This window comes from Chinchilla lanigera, unplaced genomic scaffold, assembly GCF_000276665.1.
Source record: "Chinchilla lanigera isolate Chin_1 unplaced genomic scaffold, ChiLan1.0 scaffold00005, whole genome shotgun sequence".
In the NCBI taxonomy this organism is placed as follows: Eukaryota; Metazoa; Chordata; class Mammalia; order Rodentia; family Chinchillidae; genus Chinchilla; species Chinchilla lanigera.
Genome location: NW_004955406.1, coordinates 33,569,394 through 33,582,625, shown reverse-complemented (window position 1 = coordinate 33,582,625; position 13,232 = coordinate 33,569,394). Strand labels below are relative to the sequence as shown.

The following is a 13,232-nucleotide window of genomic DNA, read 5'->3' as shown; positions in this document are numbered from 1 at the left end:
CATGGACTAAGATAATGGACATTTTTGGCTTAAGTCTGATTGTAGAGGAAAATACATTGTTAATTTTGGGCTAATAATACTAGTGGAGTATCCTTATTGCAAAATGACTAGGGTCACCTTTTTTGGATTTTAAAATTTTTATATATATATAATAAGATATCTTCGTTGTGGGACTTGGACCTAAACACAAAACACATAGCCAATAATCCCTGTCAAAATACTCTCACTTTGAACACACTTATAATTACTGGCAATGTGCCTTTTACTGTAATTAGTATTTTATATTTTAATGTTCATTGTGTTTTAATCACCCCTGTGCACTTTATAACCATATCCTGAAGATAATTTTATACAGTATTTTGTATAATTTTGTGCATGGAACAATTTATCATGTTGTAGATTTTTCTATATGTAGTATTAGTATTCAGAAAATTTCAAAATTTGAACCATTACAGATTTTGAATTTTTTAATTAGGGATACTCAACATATGTGTGATCTTTATTGTCTTGAGTTAATTCCTTCTATATGAAATTTATCAAAACTTATAAAAATCAGAACCATATTTATTATTGTCAAATGTTTGTTCTGCATCTATTGATAGTCATACAATTTTGTCTATCATTCTCTTAATTGTGGCATATAAGTTTTTTAGTGATACTTATCAAACCATCCTTGTATCCCAGAAATAAATCACTCTTTATCATGTTTTACTGTTCTTAAATTACATTGTTGGATTGTTTTCCAATTGAGAACTTTTACATCTACATTCATCTTGAATGTTCATCAGGTATATCTGGCTTGTAATTTCTCGCACCATCCCTGTGTACCTCTGGTATCACAATAGTGCTGACCTCAATAAATGAGTTTGGACAAAGGTCTGTATTGTATTTTCTTCATTTATGATTTTATTTTTCTTTTTCAGTCTGGCTAGAAGTTTTTCATACAGTTATATGCACAATTCAGCTTTAACTTCTATTTCAGATTTGTTTGTATTATTAAAGGTGCTAGAGTAATATATTTTATAAGTACATATATGTCATCATTTTTACATTCATTCATTAATAGTTAAGTAATAAGTAGTAATTGCATACATTTATAGTTAGTTGTGGCTTTGTTTTTCACATGTTCGTGAGTGATAGGATTTTAAAGGTGGTGACAGTATCCTTTTCAAGCACTGTGAAACAAAGACTCTCAGTGAGCTTCAGAAGTGATATAGAAAGCTGTACGAGATTTGAAACAGTGATAGTGGGAAGAGACAAACACTGAAGTAATTACATTTCTTGCTACAGTTTTATGAAAAGGATACATAGCATTTCATTTTGCCAAGTTTGAATGCAATATTTTAAGAAGTGTGCCACTGACCTCGCAAATTCTAAACACATCACTGCACAACCACCCAAATTCTCATTTATGAATAAAAATGAGCTGAACAATACTTAAAAATGAAACTTAGAACTGGATTACTAATAAAAATTCTGAATAAAGCCAAACATACCAATGCCTTTATCCATAATTAATATAATGTACATTTGGGACACAACTGGGATAGTCCAGCTGACCATCATGACAAACTACACGAAATGGTTTCCTAGTTATTGGATGATATCCAGATTTACATTTAAATTCAACAGAATCCCCCGGGGTGGAATAAAGCTTCTGCCTTCTTTTCCACATCAGAGTTATATTATATTTTTCCATAATTTCTTCTGATATTACACATGGTTCTGAAAAAAAGACCATAATTTATTAAGTAGCATACACATTTTCTATAAAGACTGTCTAGTTTCCCACTAGAATGTTTCATGTTTCATGTTTCAGGACTTCTTACTCAAAATGCTTTTCCAAGTAACTGGAAGAATATCATACAGATTTAAATAAAGTTAAGATGGTAAATGATGTGAAAATGTAGTGTCTAATGTGCTATAATTAGAGGCTATTATGAAAGATTAATAGCATCAATTACATTAAGAACTTTGCTTTTTAGATTCTAGTATAGCTGTTTGTGTTTGATTCACTCATTGATCAAAGGGTATAAACTTTTAATTATACTATGTGTAAGATCTGAGGATCTAATGTACAGCATGGTAACTTTAGTTAATAATACTATATTGTTAACTGGAAATTGACAAGAGTGCAGATTTGAAATTTCTCAGAACACACACACACACACACACACGCACACGCACACACACACACAATAGGCACTATGGGTAAAGATGAATGTACAATTAATGTGTGGTAGCTTTTTATTGTAAGTAAAACAAATTGTCACACTAGGAAACTGGAGGTCCTGGGGCAAAAGCCATGGCTATAATCATCACCCTATACTTGGGCTAGCATGGGCATTTAGCAGCAGATCAGAATCCTCCAGTTCCTGCTGCCTATGTTCGTGCTGGGTATGTGGTTCCTGCCACCACCCTGCATCTCAGCATGTGCTTCTGTCATGGCTGGAGGAGAGGTGCACAGAGGGGTTGCTGCGCTCCCAGCTGGCTTCCTTCAGACAGTCTGGTCTCACACCACTGTCTAGTTAGAGGACAGGTGCTTCAGACACAGCACCACTCTTTGGTTCCCAACCCAGTGACAGAGACTCTTGAAAGTGGCAGTGTGAACATCAGCAGTGCCTGTCCATCACCATATCAGAATCACCATGCCCATTTTTGGAGTAGCCACACAAGAAATACTCCATACTCTCTGTTTTCTGTACTACACATGCCTGACATGCTGGAGTACCCTGACTATTGCATAGCCCTCAGAGAAGCTGCATCTCTTCAAATCTGCTGTGATACACAATGTGTCTCCAATTGCGAATTAGAGCCAAAGAAGCTATAGGGAGACTGTGCTTTACTGCCTCACTGGATAAAAGCCAACAATGCATCATAAACTGACACCTAAAAATATATGTTTAAAAGAGAGCTTCCACTAAGAAATCTTTCCCCTCATACATGTGATAGAGATAACTGATCCACTAGATGTACAAACCTCAATACAGAGTCACAGGAAATAAGAAATAATGTAATAGCATGCCTATAGAAGAATATAATGATATGCTAGTGAGAGAGCCAAAAAAAACTGTATGGATGAAGAGTCTGAAAAAGAATTGAAAGTACTACTTATAAAAAATTCAAAGCTATCCAACAGAATATGCATAAACAGTTGAATGAAACTGGGAAGACAAAACAGTTACAAATGAAAAATTACGCCAAGAGATTTTGAAAAGAAACCAGGCACCCAGGAAATGAAAAGCACCTCATGTTGACCAGGACAGATGGTTGAACAAAAACAGACTAAACCAAGGGTAAGAAAGAATATCTGAATGGGATACAGGTCTTTAGGGACATCTCAGTAGAAAAAAAAAGAATGAAGAGACTACTCAAGACATTTGGGGCAACACTAAGTAAAAGGTTTGCACTTCAGAACACCAAAGGAGAAGAGAATAAAGTGTAAGGGTACAGAAATAATAGAAGAAAATGTCCTTATATTTGAGAAACATACGGACATCCATATATAGGGGGCAGCAGGATCCCAAATAGACATTAACAGGAAGCATCTTTGACATGACATACTATGTCAAATTTTCAAAAGTACAAGAGAATTAATTTTAATATCTGTGAGAGAAAAGCACTAAATCACATCTAAGGGTATCTCCACTAGAGTAAAAGTAAATTTCTCAGCAGCAACCTTATAAACTAGGAAGGAATGCAATTACATATTTAAATTCTGAGACAAATAACTGCCAGTCAAAAATACTATTCTCAGAAAGACAAATTTTCAGAAAAGTGAGAGCAATAAAGACCTTAAGGACAAGTAAGTAGCAAGGGATTTTATTATCAACAGACCAGGTTTACAAAATATGCTTAAGAATGTTAAATTCAGAAGTGAAAGAAAGATAACTGCCACCAAGAAAGCATATATAAATTCCAAAAGAAGAGAAGATAAAGAGAAATAGAAATGAATCCAAAAATATCAATAAAGAATCAAACTAGAAAGATGAATGAGAAAGTAATAAAAACCCCAAAATGCTCAAAATAACTAGAATAAAACTAAAAAATATGAAAGGAATAAATGTTTACTTTTCAGTAACAACCTTGAATGTAAGTAAACTAAATCCTTCTATTAAGACATACAAGCTGCATGAGTGGATTTACAAGACCCTGCTACGAGAAACTCCATTCACCAATAAAGGCATCGATAGACTGAAAGTCAAAGACTGGAAAATGATATATCAAGGAAATGGAAATCTAAAGCAAGTAGGAGTAGCTATGCATATATCTGAAAAAAAATACAGTTCTAGACAAAAAATGTAAGAAGAGACAAAAATCATTATGTAGTGATGAAAAGATGATTAGCCTAGAAGATAAATTGATTGTAAATCTATATGCACCTGTCAGAGCACCCGATTTTATAAAACAAAACAAACAACAAAAAACTGTTAGACCAGAAGCAGAGAAAGGCTCAAATACAATAATCCAACAGAATAATAGTTGTGGACTTCAACAGCAGAGTTTCATCAGTATTCAGACTAAGCAGCCGAATTATCAGACAAAATCATCTAGACAAAAATTTAAACTATATCACGAGGACTTAGCAGATATTTAGGGATGTTCCATTCAATAGCTAAGAAATACACATTCTGTTCTTCAGTGTATGAAACTTTGTACAGAATAGCATATTTTGTGCTTTTGCTATCACAATGAAATAAAATTTAAAATAAAAAACAGACAATACTTTAAAAGTTCTATGAATACAGAAAGACTAGACAACAAATTGGCATGTTGTTGTTGTTGTTATTGAATGTTTGCTTTTGTAGCACTGGAGACTGAACCGGGGCCTTTATCTCTAATTGAACCTGAGCTACATCTCTAACCCGTTGTATTTTTTATTTTGAGACAGTGTCTTGCCAAGTCGCTAAGTTGCCCAGGGTGGGCTTGAATTTATGATCTTCTCCCTTCAGTTTTCCAGACTGCTGGCTTTACAAGTATGTGCATTACCCTTGGCAACAATAAAGTCTTGAATGAAAAGCAGTTTATTAAAGAAGTGAAAAAGAAAATTTAAAAATATTTTGAAAAAGACAAAAATTGAAGCAGAAACCAAAACCGGTGGAGTATAATATATCACATACAGTTCTAGAAAAGAAGTTTAAGGAAATGAACATCAACATAAAAAAAATAGATTGTAATTAAAAAAACCTAACAATGCATCAAGGACCTAAAAAAGTAAGATAGATTAAAATCCAAAGGTGACAGAGAAAACAACAACAATCTTCAAAGTAGATACACAAGGAATAGTATTTAAAATGCAATACAAAAGATCAGTGAAACAGAGTTGGTGTTTGGAAAGGATAAACAAAATTTCAGAAAACCTTTTGTTAGACTACCAAATAAAAGAGTGAAGAGAGAATACATGAATAAATAAAACTGGAGATTAAAAAGGCAATATTACAACTGATACCACAGAAATACAAAGGCTTGTTAGGGATTATGAGAAATTATATGTTACTAAAGTGGTAAACTTTGAAGAAACAAGAGAAAATAATCTTAAAATTAATACAAAACACAAAGGATCCTCAATACCCAAAGCAATCTTGACCAAAAGGAAGAAAGCTGGAGGCAGCACAATATCTGATTTCAACATATACTACAATAGCACAGTAAGCAAATGAATGTGGCAGGGCATTAAACAGACACAAAACCAAAGGAAGAATAGAGATTCCAAATATTTACCCACATATTCAGAGCCAAATGATTCTTGATCTAGGTTCCAAAAAAGAAATACTATATTAGAGAGAGGACAGCCTCTCAAATAAATGTACTGGAAAGATCGCATAGCTTCATTCAGATGATTGAAACTTGACTTTTTTCTCTCACTCTGTACAAAAATCAACTCATTGGGGATCAAAGACCTAAATGTAAGATTTAGAAGTCTAAAACCATGAGACAAAAACATTGGCAAAACACATCAAGAAACTGGTTTAGGTAATGATTATCTGGATAGGACCACAAAGGCCCAGGAAACAAAAGCAAATATTGTGAAACAGAATTCCATCAAATGGAAAGGCTTTTGCACAGCAAAACAATGTACTGAACAAAGGGACAACTCACTTAATTGGAGAAAATTCTCCAGCTATTCATCTGACAGAAGGTTAACATCCAAAATATATTAGTAACTCACAAGAAAATAGGTAGTCCAATTAAGAATTGGGCAAATGATTTGAAGAGGTATTTTTCAGAAGAAGAACTACAGCCAACAAATCTACAAAAAACATTCACTATCATTAGCCATCAGGAAAAAGCACATCGGAACTACAAAGAGATACCATGCTATCCCAGGTAAAATGTGTTATTTAAAAAAAATCTGGGAGAAAAAAAAAAAAAGAAAAAAAAATCTGAGAAATAGCAAATGCTGGTGAAGAGTTGGGGAAAAAGAAATTCTTACACATTGAGTTGGGAATATAAATTAATACAATCATTGCAGACAACAGTACCAGAGTTCCTCAAAAAACTAAAGAGATCTCTCATATGATCCAGTTATCCTACTCCTGTATATATATCCAAAGGAAAAATAATCAGTATGCCCAAAGATAGCCTCATGACTATCGTTACTACTGTTCTATTCATAATAACTAAGATATGGAATCGGTCTAGATTCTCAGCAATGGATGAATGAAAAAGCCAATATAGTACATTTACACAATGGAATGTTATTTAGCCACAAAAAGTTGAAATTTTATCATTTAGAGCAAAACACATACACCTGAAGAACAGTAAGTAAAATAAGCCAAACACAAGAACACATAATGTGTGCTCTTTCTCATACATGGAAAGTAAGCCAAGTTAATTTGAAGATACAATAATAGATTAATGGAGGTTTGGAAGGGTATATGTGCAATAGAAGATAGAAACAGGGAGGTTAGACTTGATGAGTGCATGGTGTATGCATATATGAAAATATCAGACTGACTGTAATTGATGGAGACAATTAACATATTTCAATATAAAACTAAAAGTAAAATATACCTTAAAAAATCTTCACCCTTTGTTCCTTGAGTATATACACAATTTATCCATCAATTAAATATTAAAATAAAAAGATTTTGGGGCTGGCGATTTAGCTCAGTGGCAAAGCGCCTGCCTGGCAAGCACAAGGTCGTGAGTTCGGTTCCCGGTACCGGAGAAAAACCAAAAAAAAAAAAAAAAAAAGAAAAATAAAATATAAAAAGATTTTTCTAGCTTTTATTTCCTTACATATTCATATGTGGTTGTCACCCATTCAGCGGTTGTTTGTTACTCTGAGTGTTCTGTTAGGGAGAGGAAATACCCGATTCCTTGCACTGAGTTTTCCAGGATCCCTGAGAACACTGAAGTACTTACTCAAGCATTTCGGTGGTTTGGACCACTCTCCGTTTCTGCATACTATTTGCTGGTCACCCTGAAGTTGATACAAGTACTGGCACTGATATTCAACGTATGAGTCCGGGGGGTATACGGGTAAAGGGAATGAAGTAATGTCGCCATCGGCAATAGGCGGGGGAGGCCCACATTTTCCTGTAGAATCTAAAAAAAAAATCATTTGATTTATTGATAGACAAACCAAAATACAGGCTAAAAGCTAACACAAATACTGTGCTATACATAGTATCAAGACTTTTGTGATTTCTGTTACCAGAAATGATTGCTTGAAGAAACTACAATCATATAAACTGAGTTATATTTTTAAACCCTACCTTTGACCTTCCTGAAGGTACATATCCACAAATTTGCCTGCTTTGCAGTGCTACAGTATTGAAAATGTATTAAATAAAGGCTGAAAAGGTAGATAGATAAAACAGAAGTAAAAGCATCTTATTCCTATATATACCACTCTGTAGTGTTCATTGTGTTGCTAATCAATTTTTCTTATTTCCATTATAAAAGACACATCAACTCTTGAAACATTCAAAGCATGCTATTTGTACAAGGTAAAAAGGATTAATGGCTTCCTTTTATTTTTTTAAATTTTTTTTTCCGGTACCGGGAATTGAACTCACGACCTTCCGCTTGCCAGGCAAGCGCTGTGCCGCTGAGTTAGATCCCCAGCCCAAATAATGGCTTCCTGATACAGGCAAGATGAGCACAAAACATTTCTATGCATTTCTTATACTAAGTACTGGACAACAAAAAGAAATTCAATAAAAATTTTTAAATATTTAAAAATATTTTAAAAACATAAGATTTAGGAAGATTCAATCAGAGAATTCAATCAGCACAGGAACTTCATAGGTGAAGGAACGGCAGATCAGTGTGTGGTTTGAATTCTACCTTAAAGTCCCGAGTATCTTGTAAGTGACACTGGAGAAGACTATAGTCCAGGAACTATGCTAGATTCAGATATGTGAAGAAAATCCCAAGAGGAGATTCAGTTCTTTAACCGAAGGATCAAGAAAGGCACAACTTAGCAAGACCAAAACATTGTTTTAAATAACATCTCACCTGCTCTAGAGAAATCACTGTAAAGCACTGACTGACAACTTCTATAGGCTGTCACAGAAAACCTACACACTGAGATGTCAGACATCTGACTCTTCACCTGTAATAACAGCAGGATGTAAACAGTCCTGAAACCCTGGACTTAAACAGCATGAAAGTCATGGCAAACCACTAAACAGGAGCTTGCCATAACAATGTGGGTTTCAAACTGTAATACCCAAACTGTCTAGAATAAAATTAAAATTCGCTCACATTAAAGATCAGAGAAGACAACAAAAGAGAACACAGACATGACACAGACAATGAGACTGAGAACTGAAAGGAACTTAGAATTGATAAGTATAACAGGAATGGAAAACAGAAACAAAACAAAATGGAACCTCACTGGATGGGTTTAACAGATTGGAAGTAATGGAATCTTTGAACTTGAAGTTAGGAGAGTTGAAATTATTCAGACTGAAAATCAAAATATGGATTAATCTCAGAGACTTGTAGAAAAAAAAAGTGTGAGACCCATGAGACAGAAGTAAGGACATTTAGTTTGAAAAAAAAAATAGTTTTACTATTTGAAATAAGGCATGAACTCAGTGAAATTCACACCAATACACATCATAATGAAACTCACACTAATACACATTGTAATGAAACAGCCAAAGAGAAACTGTGCATTACCTATTGGAGACCAGAATTCAAGTGACAGTGGACTTCCTAACTTGACTATGGAAGCCATATAAGGAGGTGACAGAACCTCAAATTCTATATTTGTTGACCCTACCCAAAGGTATAAATAAAGAAATGATTAAAGGAAGACCAAGAGAATGTGTTTACCTCAGAATTACCCTTAGAGGATAACTAAGGACATTTTTCAAATAGAATTGAAAAAGATGAGTAGATTGTGACTTCAGGAAGAAGAAAAGAACTATGTACTTGGCAAAATAAAGGTATACAATAATTCTTTTTCTCCTCATGAGTTTATCGAGTTATGTTTAATGTTTGGAACAAAATTATATCATTTGGTAATTATTCCTTAAGCATGTATTGGAAATACTAAAGTAATTTTGATTTAAGATAAGAGAAAGATAAATGGATTTAAATTGAGGTAAAGTTTCCATATTGCAATTGAAGTGTAAAATGACAATAATACTACAGAGTGAAAAGAAATATATGTTCCAGTACACGTAGAAACAACTTCTCAAAAAAGATAGTGTTAGTTATGTTACCAGAGAGATATATCAAAAACAACAAATACAAATCAAAATGAAATTCTTTAAAAATGTTCTCCAAAAGGAAGGAAAGAAAAGGGAAATAGCACTGAGAAAACAAATACAAACAAATAAATTGACAGACAAAGCCCCTAATATATCGATAATTATTTTAAATGTAAATTATTTAAATATACTAGCTATAAAACCAAGAATATGAAGGTAGATAGGTAAATAAGATCCAAATATCTGCTTCCTACCTAAAACTCACTTCAACATGAGAAACAGCAATAATCTAAATAGAAGAAGAGAAAACTAATTAATTTTTTAAAAGTAGAATTTTTTTCCTTATTTTTTAAACTCTAAATATTGGACTACCCCATTATTGAGTGCTTAAACTTGTTAATACGGTAATTCTTGGGATACCTTCAATCGTCCCATGTCTTTAAATACAACCCCACACTGAAGATGCCCAAGTTTATATCCCATTTCATGATCCGTGCTCAACTACCTATTCCACATCTCACAGTGCTTATCTTTCACAGCTGTCAAATGCACAGAATATATCTTTTATGCATCCATTCCTTAGGAAATGACTAAGTGTCTTAATGTTTTAGATAAAAAATTCCCATATTGCAACTGTTCCTTTAATCAGATTGAAATGAAATTATATCCTAATGATATCATACTTCTTTGCTCGAGCCATGAAAGAGTTAAAATATTAACAGTATCACTTTATTTGCATTAAAATACATTCTTCAAGAATTACTTTAATCTATTCTTACAACATATTTTATTCATATTGTATCTCCAAAATAGTTTTGAGAAATACGCTACTTTACCTTTACACTGAGGTGGTTCTGTCCAAGTTCCATTTAGACACATTACTTCTACTTCTCCAAATATTTCAAAAGGTTTGTTACATTGATACCGTACCCTTTCCCCAGGTGGATACCTGGTCATCTGGCTTGATATTATAGTAGCATCTTTCACTATTGGTGGATTCACACAGAAATTATCTGAATGCAAAGGGAAAAAAATTAACTCTATCCATTTTAAGTAGTCAAAAAATGAATGCAATTCCAAATATATCTCAAGAAGCACTGAAAATCAGTCATAAAGGATGTTGCTGATTTCAGTAAGTTTACATGTAATGTGAGGGAAAAAAAAGACACAGCAATATTTTTGTAAGAGTTAAGCTTTATGTTCTTAAAATTTTTCACTGCAACACTGACACACGTTTTACTCCTTAGAAGCCAGTGGAAAAATTTCTTGATAAACTCCCTCTGAGTTTAATAGAATAAAAATAACAAGTTCTGTAAATGCAGCGTGAATTTGAAAATGCAAAAAAGAAATCAGAAGATGGTAGAATGAGATTAATCTTCTGTGAATAATCATACTGCTTTTTAGTTTTTTCTTAAAAATAAATGCAAAGAGGCATGCTGTTGGAGAATACGAATTAAGAGCACAATTTGAAGAATGCCGTAGATAAAAGAAGAACATGTTTAATCAAAAAACCCAGACTGTGATGTGAGAAAATAAAAACAGTGCTTTAATATTTTTGGAAGTGTTTAAGGAGACTAAGATGGACAATGTAAAATGCATCAGAGTACTTTATGTGAGCGGATAATAATAATAGGTTATACCAATGGCTCACAAACTGAAGTAGGCATAATCTTCTCTGGAAAACTTTACTTAAAAAAACTAAACTTTCAAGGTCCTAACTGTAAATGTTTTGGTTTAGTAGGCCTAAGATGAGCACATGAATTTTTTTGTGTGTATGTAACAATTTTGAAAGATAATGATTCAATGGTCCAGGGACTACATTTTGAGGGCCACTGGGCTGTGACATTAACTACTGGTTATTCAATTTCATTCTTTATTTTGAAACATACACTTAGTTTTGGCCTAAAACTTAACTTATTTATTTTAATGGTGCCAGAGATCATTCTATATTTCCCAAGATAACTTAATAATTTCTTGTAAATTCTATCCAAATACCTTTGCATTTTGGCTCGCCTATCCATTTGCCATTAGCACATGTCACAGTATTAGAACCATCCAAGTAGTGAAATTGTGGACATCCATAAGTCACTTGTTCTCCCGACCTGTAAAATTCCTTCTTCTGTCCTACAAGTATGACACCTTCAAAGGTGGGCACATTAAAACAATCTGTTCCTGAAAAGATTGGAACAAACAATATCTATTCATTCAATGAATCTTATAGCACATAGTATATAATAATTATATTCTAAAACAATTTTAGTTATATGCAGTATGCTTCCTATAAGTTGGAAAGATATAAAACTTTTACTTAATTACATTGACTCTGAAAATTTATCAGAAGTACAGTATAAGATGGTAATATCAGATGTCTCAAGAAATATGAGTGGTGTAATGCTTAAGATCACACTTTTTACACTCAGGTTATTTTGTCCATACTTGCCATGTATATTACCTATTTCTACTTTTTGCCTCTTTTCAAACGTAAGTTGCTTTGTTTCAAAATTTTACCAAAGTACATATTTGTACTGAGATCACCGACAACTGACTGAATAATGATGAGTCTGATGAGGAGGGGAGGCTATGCTCTAGGAACAGAGAGGAGAACCCTGGGTATATAAATCAGAGGATTCTGATAGATCGTAGAAAATGATGTGATAATGAAATGATATGGGTGATCATATTGGATTTTTTATCATTAGGGCTAAAATTTTCTGCCATGTTCCAGAACCTTTAAGTGATACCTTGTAAAATTCTAAATTACCATTTACACATTGAATTGGGAAGGTCATTACACATAAAATAATCTTAAATACACTATACTTATGCAGACTGGTGGAGTGGACCATTTTTTTCCCAAACATCTTATAAAAGCAGGTCCATCAATTCCAAATCCTTCCAAACAGTTGTATGTAACTTCTTCTCCATATTTATAATTTTCTAACTCTTGAGACACAAAACCATTAGAAATTGAAGGTGGAGGTTCACAAGGAAGGCCTAAAAGTAAAATAATGAAAGAATTAATTGACTCTTCACTAAATCAGAAATTTAATTTTATGTGCTAGTTTTCACATTCAGTAGTTTTTTTAAAAAATGAAATAATAGTGCAGTTACTATGACATCCCAGAGGTTTACAAATGAATGGCTCCTAAATCCAAATCCCACCTGTCGAACTGTCACAAACTGAGCAAGAATTTGAAACCAATGTCAATATATTTCAGAGGTAGCCAAAACCTTTCTAATCAGTCATGAGCAATAAAAGCAGACATACAAAGTTCCTTTAGAAAAAAGCCATATATTTTAAGAACTCAGAAAAGACACTGTAGGAAAGACATGTAAAAGTATTTAAAGACCTGTTGGCAAAGCAAACTCTTTAATCTACATGGATAGTTCAAATTCACTATACATCATATTTTTTAAGAAAAACTACCAGAACTAAATGTGATTCCATGATGAATCAATAAAATAAATAATGATAAAACTGACTCAATTTGGTATAAAGTGTTTGAATGGTAAATATATAATTGAATACATATAAATATATATTAATATACCATTATTTAA

At 33.1% G+C, this 13,232-nt stretch overlaps 1 protein-coding gene across 2 annotated transcripts in view; it reads right to left on the bottom strand.

Moving 5' to 3' along the window:
* Positions 1-881: 881 nt before the first annotated feature.
* LOC102022667 (complement factor H) overlaps positions 882-13,232 on the bottom strand; it is a 79,986-nt gene continuing 67,635 nt past the window's right edge. For both annotated transcript variants that reach the window (XM_005375113.2, XM_005375112.2), the window contains 5 exons: positions 12,492-12,665; positions 11,667-11,843; positions 10,508-10,684; positions 7,369-7,551; positions 882-1,725 (listed from right to left, as the gene is read on the bottom strand). In XM_005375113.2, the coding sequence (XP_005375170.1) occupies positions 1,505-1,725; positions 7,369-7,551; positions 10,508-10,684; positions 11,667-11,843; positions 12,492-12,665 (932 nt within the window). In that variant the 3' untranslated portion in view covers positions 882-1,504. The remainder of the gene's footprint in view (positions 1,726-7,368; positions 7,552-10,507; positions 10,685-11,666; positions 11,844-12,491; positions 12,666-13,232) is intronic.